This window comes from Mesoplodon mirus, assembly GCF_964341445.2.
Source record: "Mesoplodon mirus genome assembly, chromosome: 19".
NCBI classification, from domain to species: domain Eukaryota; kingdom Metazoa; phylum Chordata; class Mammalia; order Artiodactyla; family Ziphiidae; genus Mesoplodon; species Mesoplodon mirus.
The window spans coordinates 59,858,690-59,871,403 of NC_138995.1; the positions used below are offsets into that span (position 1 = coordinate 59,858,690).

General features: G+C 43.7%; 1 protein-coding gene across 2 annotated transcripts; it reads left to right on the plus strand.

Moving 5' to 3' along the window:
• Positions 1-369: 369 nt before the first annotated feature.
• Positions 370-12,503, plus strand: ZNF175 (zinc finger protein 175). 2 transcript variants are annotated; one of them, XM_082607813.1, is made up of 4 exons: positions 370-601; positions 2,249-2,589; positions 5,491-5,617; positions 9,864-12,503. In XM_082607813.1, the coding sequence occupies exons 2-4, from the start codon at positions 2,440-2,442 to the stop codon at positions 11,729-11,731; spliced, it is 2,145 nt and encodes a 714-aa protein (XP_082463939.1). In that variant the 5' UTR covers positions 370-601; positions 2,249-2,439; the 3' UTR covers positions 11,732-12,503. The 2 variants fall into 2 exon arrangements, with proteins under 2 accessions (XP_082463939.1, XP_082463938.1); XM_082607812.1 differs by having other exon boundaries at positions 372-601; positions 2,327-2,589.
• Positions 12,504-12,714: the final 211 nt, after the last annotated feature.

Below are 12,714 nucleotides of genomic sequence, written 5' to 3' on the forward strand. Positions count from 1 at the left end.
CGAAGGGGCAGGATACCTGGATTCTGAGAGTGGGGCTTTAAATCAGTGTAAAAAGCACAGAGAAAGGGTATTTTTCAAAATATGCAATGCTGTTTTGTCCTAGAACTATATATACACAAGTATTTAATTGGTCCCTTTCCAACGCGGGACAACTCCAAGACTTTTTAGGAAGGTTGCCTAATGTTCAACGGGGTACAACTCCAAGACTTTTTAGGAAAGTTGCCTAATGTTTTCCCCGCCTGTACGGAATGGAAGTTCTTTGAAAATGGCGGCCTCCTTATCATAATCCCTGTGGGCGCGGCCATGTCGTCCTCCTGACACAGTCCCTGATAGAAAATGAACCGCGGAGTAGAGAGACGACGTGACACGCCATGATAACTATTGGCAGGCAGTGGCTTCGAAGGTTCTAGTGAGCATGAGCACAGTTCAAACCCGGCCTTCCAAGTCCTGACCGTTATTCCAAATCGCAAAAGGCCCAGAGCGGCCATCTCGCTTATGTTGTCAACTGTTCTAAGCCGTGAACTGCCTGCGGGATGCTGAAGTGACGTGGAGTATTAGCGATGCGGAATCTGTGGGGTCAATGAGGGGAGATCGGCTTGGCGTGAGTGATGGGGGCCCGTGGAATAAGTGATGCCGGGTGTGAGGAGTGGTGGGGATCCATGGGGTGAGTGATGGGGTTCTTAGTGGTGGAGGCTATGGGGTAAGTGGGGTTTTCTAATTTAAGTTGAATGCTTGGCTCGCTGATTTTCACTCTTTCTTTGCCTAATTTCTGTATGTATGTAAGTATTTTTGTTAACTTGAATTCCAAGTGTACTTCAATGCAGATTTTATATTGTTGGCCTGGGAATCTTGCTCATATGAGGACTGAACGTGCGTCTCAAGAGGGCCTTGGAATGGTACCGGGAGCCATTTGGGGAAGTGATCCACAGCTTGGGGGGGGCTGTAGGAGGCAGTGGTTGATTGGGAGCAGGGGCTTCAGGGATTGGAGGGCTTTGAGGCTCACACTGTAACACACACAAGGGGGACAGTGATTGAGGGAGGATCTATGAAATCAGTAAAGTGGGGGTGCTAAGGGTAGCATATGGGAACCAGTGGATGGGAGACCTAGGGGGCCAGGGATGGAGGTTTGCGAGGGTGACTGCATTGCTTTTTGGGCAGTGGGTGTTGGGGTCCTTTGTGAATGGTTGAGTAGGTCCGTGTTGGTCTCCTCGGGTCCCTGTGGACATGGTAAGGGTCAGTGATTGGCTGTTGAGCAGATCAATGATAGTTTCCTACTGGGGTGCATTATTTGGAACCCTATGTTGGCGGTTATTTGGGAGGTGCTGTGGAAATCACACTCCCTTTGGAAACATTTACTGGCAGTCAGGGCAGTAATGATTTCAGAAGCCTGGCCGTGGATGGCTGGGAGGCATTTCATGACCTTTTTTGGTCTACTCATTGGGGATTTCTAGAGGTCAGTGTGGTCAACGAGTATATTTTGGTTGGGGCAGGGAGGGAGAAATGGAGAGGCAAGAAATGGTAAGTGATTGGGAGTCCTGGTGCATGTCTGCAGGTTTTCCAGGTGAAGGTGGAGTTCCATATATTGAATTTGAGTTTTGTTTATGTCAGAAAATGCTGAGCTGTCTATATTATGGATGGGCACTGAAAAGGCCAGAATGCTGGATTAGGCACTCCAGACATGGACAGCTTGAAGCCTCAGCTCTCTGAAGGCAACAGGAAATGTAAATGGAATTTCTGGAAATTGACCATGTAGAGGACCACATGGGATAGTGGCAATTGTGTGCAGTTTAAAGTGAGGCGGACCTGGGACTCACTCCCTGTTCTTCCCTTTGCAGACTGAGTGACCTTAAGGCAAATTATGTAACAGCACTGTTTCCTCACCCACAAAATGGGTATAATAATGATCATAATATTTAGCTGACAGGGTTGCATGAAAATTAAACAAGGTACCTGATACCTGACTCTGCAACTTGCTGATTTTTTTTCAGTGTTTCCCTCATGCCAGGCAGGTGTTGAGGGCTTGACAAGCCTCATCTCGTGTAAGCTCCCCGATGCCTATGATAAATACCTTCCTTCTCATTTTGGAAACTGCAACTAAAGTACTATCTTCGTCTTCTCACAGTTAAAAGGTGTCAGAGCTGCAATGAAAGCTTCATTAAGTTTAGCCCAAACCTCTTCATCTTTGCTCATTTTTTTACCCCAATAGCTAGACTTTTCTGAGTTTTGTCTCCCCTCATCTCGAACACAGTGACTTTCACCTAATGGCCTTCAGAAATTCACGTGGAGTGAATATTGGATGAGAACTATGTGGTCGTTGCCTTTCCAGGATTTCTGGTGTCCCTGCAGAGCCCCTGGGTCAGGCCACATCACTGAGGCTGCAGGATCTGCCTTCACAGCCCCAGCCTGACTCTTCCCAGCAGCTTTGACTGGAGCCTTCTGATGCCCACCCAGCTCCAGGCTCCTGGAAAGAGTGGAGCTGTCAGCAAGAGAGACCAAGAATTGAAGCCCAGAAAGGACATGCTTGCTGATGTGAATTTACCGCAGAGGCCCCAGGTCCTGGGTCCAGAAGAGCGGGTTGGATCACGTGAGGTAAGCAGGAGCCCCACGGGGACAGTTCTCCAGAACTTGAGGGCAGACACAGGAAGCAGCATACTGGACTCCCTGTGTCTGAGACTACCTGGATTCTCCTGTGTACAGCAGAGCACAGGTGGCCGATGTTTCCTCATCCATGGGCATTGTGTGTTACAGAGGAAACTGAACTGGCTGATGAAGGAGGATGTGTAGTAGAAGAGGGCTAGCCCTGGGGCAAAGGAAGAAGAAAAAGTACATCCAGCCACAGGCGGGGAAATGCTGATTCCTTCCTTCTCAGCACAGGTGAAGATCCTGCATCTTCCATCCACTGCTGGGTCTTTGCATAGTCTCAGCTGGTCCCCACCTGACTCCTCACCCGAGACTGGCTGGTTTCCCCTTTGTCCTCCTAGTTTATAGTCACTGGATACTAGAGCAAGAACTGGCTTTTAAGGACCATGTTGTTTTTCCTACTTTATTAGATGAATAAAAGTGCTGGAGAATAATGTTTCCAAATTGCCCACAGATATTAATATTTGATATTTTGGAATGAGAAAGCAGGATTCTTCGGTATAGTCAAGATTTCCTGAAATTCCAAGTTATTCTGTGTATTTCATGACACTTTATTTGCATGTTTTTAAAATAGTAATGACCCACTCTGAAGACCTCATTTTAACTTTGTTACCTCTTTAAATACCTTGTTTCTCCAAATACAGGCACATTCTGAGGTCCTGGGGGTTAGGACTTAAGCATATGAATTTCGGGTGGGGACACACAATTCAGCCCATAGCAGTGACACTGTTGTAGAAAAATGTCTTTCATTTCGTACTAAAGTTGGCTGAATTGTTAAGAGCATTTTCAAAAGCACGTTCAGTTACGTGTTAAGATACATGATACTTATTAGCCTTGTTCCTTTTTTAACATTGAAAATATTCAGTTTGCTTGCCTTGATTCTGCTTTTGCTCACTGAGATTTTCGAGCAGTTTCTCCGTTCACGTTAGAATGTTCTCCAACAACATTCACATCATCTTGGCTTTGCAGCCTTCCCTCTACTCTGGCCAATACTGTGTTATTAGTTTTTTTTTTTTTTTGGTTCTTTTTTTGTTTGTTTGTTTGTTTTAAATAACTCTGCTCATTTAATCAAAAGAGATATGTCATTGTTGCTTTAATTTGTATTTTTTTTACAAGCAGGATAATTTTTTTCCCCGAAGTTTTATTGGTCAATGATTTTTCTTCTGTGATTTACTTTTCTTGTCCTTTGACAATTTATATTTTAGTTTGTCTTAGCCTCTGGACTTTCAAAGATGTATTATATATTAATAACCCATTTTTCTTTGCATATCTGTGTAAATTTCTTTTGCCACTGTTTCCCTTGGAAGTAGTTTTTGGTTTTATTTGCACATGGTTTGTTTTGCTGGGCTTGTAAATAAAACATCTGTCACCATTGTCTTTTCTTCTGAAATCCACTTCCTTAGAGGCAATCAATTTTTACCTTTTTAACTAAATGTTTTGGTACTTACTTCCTAATCCTTTCATGACACCCTAATATAGCCCTGTCTCAGATTCCCAGGTTTATGTTCCGCCCTCTGTCATATACTCGCGCCTGCAGCATTCACATGCATGCTTTTCATGCTTACCTTTCCAAGAGGTGGGTTAAACTGGGATTAGCTCAGTATTCCCTGAAATCAATTTACAGCTCCTGTGTGTCTCTCTCTACATAGAACACCACTTCTGACAGTTACGGTCACCAAATGTGCAGGGATTTTTCCCACCCCAAGCAATCCTCTGTGACACCAGCTGGGTGTCCTACAATTCAGTTCAATTCTGACACTGTCTACCTGGAGACAGTGTCAGATCCCCTATGTTAAGGGCTCAGTTCTTCAAGACTCCCCCCACACCCTTTCAAATGCCAATGGCACGTCCACCTGTGCTTCTGACCTATCAGCTATAAGTCAGAGGTTCTCACAACTCCCTCCTTGGGTTCAATTAATTTACTAGGGCAGCTCACACAACTCAGGAAACCAGTTTACTCGCTAGATTACCAGTTTATTACAAAGGATAATTAAAGGACACAAATCAACAGCCAGATAAAGAGATATATAGGACGATGAGGTCCGGAACAAAGGAGCCAATTTGTCACGCGGCCCAGCAGTGAGGCCACGTAAGAATCATGGGATTAGAGATGTGTGCAGTGCAGCCAATATTCAATTAATAAGTCACTCAGTTTATTGCACACAATTAGCACACAACACAGGTTAGCCAAAATAGGGAGAAAAGGGATGGGGAGTAAGGAGTCAATTGGCCCAGTACTCTCATTATAAGGAGTCTGTCAGTAGGATGTAATGGTTACACCCCAGGGGATCTTGTCTCGCTCAGTTGCTCCTTCTGTTCCAGTAAAGTCGTTCCTTATCTACCCTTTGTTTATCACTCTGAGATGCTCCCAGCCCTATACCAGACATTTCACAACAACTAATGCGGAAGTTCACACTGGCCACTGTGACTCCATTTTGCACTACTTAACATAGCTTAAATCCTATGAATTTCACACAGAGGAGTAGGAATCATAACATAAAAGAAGTCACATCACTGGAAAGCCATATGTATCGTGGCGAAAAAAATCATTAAAAACACACCCTTGGGGCTTCCCTGGTGGCGCAGTGGTTGAGAGTCTGCCTGCCGATGCAGGGGACACGGGTTCGTGCCCCAGTCTGGGAGGATCCCACATGCCACGGAGCGGCTGGGCCCGTGAGCCATGGCCACTGGGCCTGCGCGTCCGGAGCCTGTGCTCCACAATGGGAGAGGCCACAACGGTGAGAAGCCCACGTACCGCAAAAAAACCCAGAAAAACCCCACACCCTTATATGTAAGTGCCTGTTCACCAATGATGACTAATTCTCATCGAGCTGGGGTATGTTGTTACAGGGGTCCGTGTCATTTGAGGACGTGACCATAGACTTCAGTAGGGAGGAGTGGCAGCAACTGGACCCTGCCCAGAGACGACTGTACCAGGATGTGATGGTAGAGATCTACAGCCACCTCTTCTCCGTGGGTGAGCACATCTGACCTGGGACTCTTGGACGGGCCTCCTTGAGGAGATGTCCTTCCTTCTTGTGGCATGCAGTGGGACATCTGAAGAATGTAATCAGTTTGCCCTTGGCTTGTCCCAAACTGTTCTTTCCTTTTGGGCATCTTTGAGGGTTACTTTGCTCCTAGTGAAAGGTGTTGACTTTTCTGATGTGCCAATAAAGCTTCATTGAATGGCCTCTGAAGCCCAAGACCACATCCGAATGCAATATCCTTGGTATCACATTCCCAACCCAGAGATCATTTTCAGGATGGAAAAAGGAAAGGAACAATGGATGGGGGAGTCTGAACTCCCACGTCAGAGGTTATCATGGTGAGTGACTGTCAAGTCGTGAAGATCTGAGGGGCCATTATTCAACCTACCACACTTATCCATTCCCCCAGTGGTGGACACAGGTTACCTCCTACTCCCAGTTTCTAAGGCTAATGCTGCCAAACATTATTCTGTAAATGTCCCGTAGGGGCCAACATAAGAATTTCTGAGGTGAATAATCAGGAGTGGGATTGCCTGATCACTGGATATGCCTACACTGAATTTAGCTAAGTAAACCATGTGGCTCTTCAGGTGGGCTTCACCATCCACACTGTCATGTGGGAATGCACAAGGATTTGCATTTGTACATCTTGCTTGCCAGCATTTAATATTTACCAAATTTCTCATTTATGGCCTCTGTTATGATAGAGCTGTTTCATGTTTTAATTTCATTTTTCTAATAACAGAGCGTCTCATCATTATGTTACCTGACTGGATATTCCATCTGTATGTTGCTTTTGTCATCTTGTTTTATCCCTTTGTGGAGTTTCCTGAAAGCCTTTTTTTTTCCTTTTTATTTGCCCCCGAATTCATCAATTTTTTTCCTGTGCTGCATCTTTCTTCTTTACCCCTAATTGCGATGCCTCCAGCTTGGGCCTCTGTACTTCCCTCTGGTCATCCCTTCACAGAGGAATTACTTTAAATTCCTTAAATTTAAAGGAATTACTTTAAATTCCTTAAATCCCTTTAAAGTGCCCTTCTATTCTCAACACTTAGGCCTAAAAATTTTTTTCTGATGATCCCTTTATCAACCCCTCCAGGCCCCATGCCTAAATTGTGTTCTCTTATTTAGCTACATGGTGGACAGTTCCCATGGGATGACTCACTTCCTTATTTTGGGGAGCTCAGAAATTGGAATCATTACACAAATCAGAAATTCTTCTCACCTTATACATTTTGTCAGATTCTTCTGTTTCTTGGCTCTTCCATCTCAGTCTTCTAACTCATTTTCTTATTTTAGAAATTCTACTTTTTTTTTTTTTTGGCCAGGCCACTCGGCTTGCAGGATCTTAGTTGCCTGACCAGGGATTGAACCCACGCCCTCTGCAGTGAAAGTGCAGAGTCCTAACCACTGGACCGCCAGGGAATTTCCCCCATTTTTTCTTTTTTTTTTTTAAGGTATTTAAAATTTTTTATTTATTTTATTTATTTATTTTTGGCTGCAGTGGGTCTTTGTTGCTGTGTGCAGGCTTTCTCTAGTTGCGGTGAGCAGGGGCTACTCTTCGTTGTGGTGTGCGGGCTTCTTATTGCGGTGGCTTCTCCTGTTGCAGAGCATGGGCTCTCGGCTCCTGAGCTTCAGGAATTGTGGGCTCTGGAGTGCAGGCTCAGTAGTTGTGGTGCACAGGCTTAGTTGTTCCGCGGCATGTGGGATCTTCCTGAACCAGGGCTCGAACCCATGTCCCCTGCATTGGCAGGCGGATTCTTAACCACTGTGCCACCAGGAAAGCCCCATTTTCTCAATTTAATTGACCCTTTTCGGTAATTCCACGGGTATCACCATAAACCAGCTCCCTATTTTCTCATGCTTGGGTTATTTTGTTCCTAATGGGATTTGTGGATTCCTGGTCATCATGAGTTCGGTCAAGATGCCATTGACAGATTTTATTACCCCAAAGATTGGTATTTTGTTTCTTTTTTCTCAGATTTTAATAAAAAGAAATATATATACATACACACACACACATACACACTAAAAGTGATTATAAAGAGCATTCTCATTTTTTAAAAATAGTGATAGATGACCGAGGTTTGGGGACAGGACAAGGGTCTGGGATACAGTTTATCCAAGTGATGGAAGGAGAAAAGAAACAAGATGTGATGGTCTTATCATACTCAGTATTTATATCTCTGGTAGGATAAAGTAATAGTAAAATTTAGCCACTTTTTTTTTTTTTTTTTAAGAATCTGTTGTTATGTTCTTACTAGCAAATAGGATGATCAGTGACTCCCATTCTTAGGAAAAAATGGCATATTAAGTAGCATAAAGCTGAAAGTTATAACAAAGAGACCAAGGACCAGTATAATAATTTCCAGAATAACTTCCCTCCTATAAAACACTTCTAAAAGGCAGGTCAGCAGGAAGCCTTACGTTCTGTATTCAATCGGGTGTTGAAGTTTCTCTCTTGTCATTGCAGTACCATCTTTTATGATGTCGCTCTGTGGGACTGAATGCACTGCACCCAAAGCCAGGTTCTACTAGGCAGAAAAGGGGTGGAGGGTATTGAGAAGCTGTGATTTATTACCCTGGCCAGAAGTGGTGCATAATGTTGTATGCACATTCCATCAGCAAAAACAGTGTCCCTCACATCTCACTGCAAAGGAAACTGTAAGCTGTTACGTGGCTTGGCTGCCCTGTACCTGGCCACAGTTAACCTCTGTGGAGGAAGGGTGAAACAGATTCTAGGGGACAGCTTGCTTGTCCAGTCTTCCACTGTACCCTTCTTAGGATATGCATATTCCTAAGTTCAAGAAAACAAACTTCAGTTTCATGGAGAGTTGCAAGTTTGGGTATAGGTATTCTTTCAGTGCTTGGCTATGTCAGGATTGATACTTTAATAGTATTTCAGAAGAATATCTAGGGCTGATGGATTTTGTATTGTTTCTCACGAGTGGGAGGAAGCTGGGAGATGAGTTACAATTTAGATCTGAAAGCTAATGAAGACCTATACAGATGGTCCCTGACTTATGATGGTTTGACTTATGAATTTCTCAACAATGTTACAAAAGCCATACACGTTCAGTAGAAACCATACTTTGAATTGTGAATTTTGATCTCTTCCCAGGATAGTGATATGCAGTACCTTACTCTTGTGATGCTGGGCAGCAGCTCCCAGTCAGCCATGTGATCACGAGGGGAAACAATCAGTATACTTACAACCTTTCTGTACCCAGATAACCACTCGGTTTTTCACTTTCAGTATAGTATTCAAGAAATTGCATGAGGGGCTTCCCTGGTGGCGCAGTGGTTGAGAGTCCGCCTGCCGATGCAGGGGACACGGGTTCGTGCCCCGGTCCGGGAAGATCCCACATGCTGCGGAGCGGCTGGGCGTGTGAGCCATGGCCGCTGAGCTTGCGTGTCTGGAGCCTGTGCTCCGCAACGGGAGAAGCCACAACAGTGAGAGGCCCGCATACTGCAAAAAAAAAAAAAAAAAAAAAAAAAAAAGAAATTGCATGAGATATTCAATGCTTTATTATAAAACAGGCCTTGTGTTAGATGGTTTTGCCCAACTGTAGGCTAACGTTAAGTGTTCTGACCACATTTAAAGTAGGCTGGGCTAAGCTACGACGTTCAGTAGGTTAGGTGTATTCAATGCATTTTCAACTTATGATATTTTCAACTTCTGATGGGTTTATCAGGACACAACCCCACTGTACATCGAAGAGGCTCTGTACTCTGAGCCCCCTCCTTCAACCTTTGGCTATCCACAGATGCTGCCCTATGGCACACTTGCCTCTTTTATCCTGTAGTCATCCCACTAGGTCTGGGTATCAAGACCGCCTACATGAGTGGAGCCAGTTTGCCCTTGTTCAAATCTAACTTTCCCCAAGGCTGAGCAAAGTGATTTGGGCTAATTATTTAACCATTGTGTGTTTCCTTTTCTTCATGTGGAAAACCGGGATAATAAGTAGTTAGCTCCTGGGGTTGTTGTGAGGATTGAATGAGCTTATGTGTACATCACGTAGAACACTGCCTGGTGAATGCTAAGTGCTATACAGGTAAGGGCTTGACGTATAATCAGGGCTGTGCAACTGTTTTCTCTCATGATCACCATCAGCACCATCACTGGTATATGACGCAGCACTTGCCCTGTGCGCAATCTCAATCAGCTCCATGTGACTGTTCATCTGTCCTTTGCTAACCGTTCACTGTATCTGTTTCATCTTTTTCTCCTTCTAGAAGGGGAGTTTGGGCTTGAAACCCCACCATGGGAAATTTCTGAAGCAGCTTCATTTCACAATGAGACGTTGGATGAAGTCACAAGAGATGGCTCACGGTGTTCCATTTTAGAAAAGCTGTGGGAAGAAGCTGACCAAACAAAGAGAGATCAGAAACATCAAAGTAAATCTTCACATCAGGGGGCTTTCCTCAACAAGAAAAAATTGAACACAGAGAGGGACTGTGACTATAAGGACCCTGGAAAAATCATCCATGCGAGGCCCCACCTTGTTTCTTCACAAAAGAGACCTCATAAACATTGCTCTTTTGCAAAAAGGTTGAAACCTAATCTAGAAGTAAATCATCCAAATCAAAGCAACACCACAGAGCACCTTGATGAGATGGTTGAATCTGGTCAGCTATTCACCCACAGCTCTTCCAGTGCCAGCTGCAAAAATACTCATACAGGAGAGAACTTCTGTGAAGGTAATTCATGCACAAAAGTCTTCGGCCATAAACAGTCATTCACACAACATCAAGTTCACACTCAGGAAAAACCAGATAAGTGCACTGAATGTGGGAGGGACTTTACCCAGAAGTCACACCTCCTTGAGCCACAGAGATTCCACAGTGTAGAAAACCTCCAGGAATGTGGTAAATGCGGGAGAGCCTTCACCCCACAACCAAAACTTGGTGTATATGTGACAGATCATACAGGTAACATACCGTATATATGTGAGGAATGTGGAAAAGTCTTTGTTCAGAGGCCAGAACTGGTTACACACCAGAAAGCTCACACTAGAAAGAAGCCCCATAAATGCCATGAATGTGGAAAAGCCTTTTTCCAGATGTTATCTCTCTTCAGACATCAGAGAACTCATACTAGAGAAAAACTCTACGAATGCAGTGAATGTGGGAAGGGATTCTCCCAGAATTCAACCCTCAGTATCCATCAGAAAATTCATACTGGCGAGCGACAGTACGTATGCAGCGAATGTGGGAAGGCCTTCACCCAGAAGTCAACACTCAGCTTGCACCAGAGGATCCATTCAGGGGAGAAGTCTTATGTGTGTATTGAATGTGGCCAGGCCTTTATCCAGAAGGCACACCTGACTGTACATCAGAGAAGTCACACGGGAGAGAAACCTTATCAGTGCCACAACTGTGGGAAATCCTTCATTTCCAAGTCACAACTTGATATACATCATCGAATCCATACTGGGGAGAAACCTTATGCATGTAGTGACTGTGGGAAAACCTTCACCCAAAAGTCGCACCTCAACATACACCAGAAAATTCACACTGGAGAAAGACACCACGTGTGCAGTGAATGTGGGAAGGCCTTCAACCAGAAGTCAATACTCAGCATGCATCAGCGAATTCACACCGGAGAAAAGCCTTACAAATGCCGTGACTGTGGGAAAGCCTTTACTTCCAAGTCACAATTCAGAGAGCATCAGCGGATCCACACTGGAGAGAAACCCTACGTATGCACTGCATGTGGGAAGGCTTTCAGTGGTAGGTCAAATTTCCATAAACATCAGATGACTCACAGTAGAGAGAGAACTTTTGCCTGTTACAAGTGTGGACACACCTTCACTCAGAAATCAGAGCTGATTACACATCAGAGAACTCATATCGGAGAGAAACCTTACGAATGCTGTGACTGTGGGAAATCCTTCAGTAGGAAACCACAACTCAAAGTGCATCAACGAATCCACACTGGAGAGAGACCTTACGTGTGTTCCAAGTGTGGGAAGAGCTTCAACAACAGATCAAATTTTAATAAACACCGAACAACTCATACCAGAGACAAATCTTACAAAAGCAGTTATTCTGTGCAAGGCTTTACTCAGAAGTCAGTTCCTAATATGCATATACGTAAATGACATAAACTCTGAATTTCTTGAAGAAAAAAATCTTATGAGTCAGATTTAATCATATATTATAGAATTCATGCTTCAGAAAAACTCTAGGGACGCACTGCATGGCACCAAGTTACACATTTTATGTGAAGGAAATTACTCAGGAAAGAATTTTAAGAATGAGTGGAAATGTCCATATTTGTACTAGCCTCATAAAAAGTTATAAAATTCACTTGGGGAAGAAACCCTGACTAATGCATTGAGAAGTTTCTGTAGAATACGGTATAAGACAGAATCTTTAGGTCAGCATATTTATTTATATACACACATACACATACCCTCAATTCTGTAGTGTTTGCTATAGAATTCACTGCAGAACAGGAGGCGTCAATAGATTATATATTTTTAAAAAGAACCTAATATATACAAAGATGAATGTACATTTTTTGGTAAATGCATAAATGTGATTCTAGTCTTCACAGTGTCGTCTTTCTCTTCTTTCACGATTAGTTCAGCTCTACCCTCCTCTTTCCACCTCCACCATCTATGGTGAACCTTTTAGTCTATGGACTCTTTCGTATTTTTATACACGCTCCTAATCATTTACGCCAAGAGTCAGCAAACTGGCCATCAGCCAAATCTGGTTGGCCACCTGTGTTTTTTAAATAAAGTTTTATTGGAACACAGCCATGTTCATCTGTCTATGTATTGTCTGTGGCTGCTTTTGTGCTCCAGTGGCACAGCTGAGCAGTCATGGCAAAGGCTGTATGGCCTGCAAGCTGAAAGTATTTGCTCTCCGGCCCTTACAGAAGAAGTCTGCCAACACTTGTTATCCACACACACTCATTACTATGCTCATAAGCATACACCTGTATAGGTACTCTTCCCTTTGTTTTATAAATATAAGCCCATATCATATACACAGGTGCGCTTGTTTTCATGCTACAATACAGCTGTTCAGTGCCTACATTAGTATTCTATCAGTATGTGGACATGCTGTAATTTAT

Coding starts and splice junctions, on each gene's coding strand:
- ZNF175 (XM_082607813.1), top strand. CDS start 2,440: ATGCCCACCCAGCTCCAGGCTCCTGGAAAGAGTGGAGCTGTCAGCAAG. Junction 2,590..5,490: donor AGCGGGTTGGATCACGTGAG/GTAAGCAGGAGC, acceptor ATGTTGTTACAG/GGGTCCGTGTCATTTGAGGA. Junction 5,618..9,863: donor CAGCCACCTCTTCTCCGTGG/GTGAGCACATCT, acceptor TTCTCCTTCTAG/AAGGGGAGTTTGGGCTTGAA.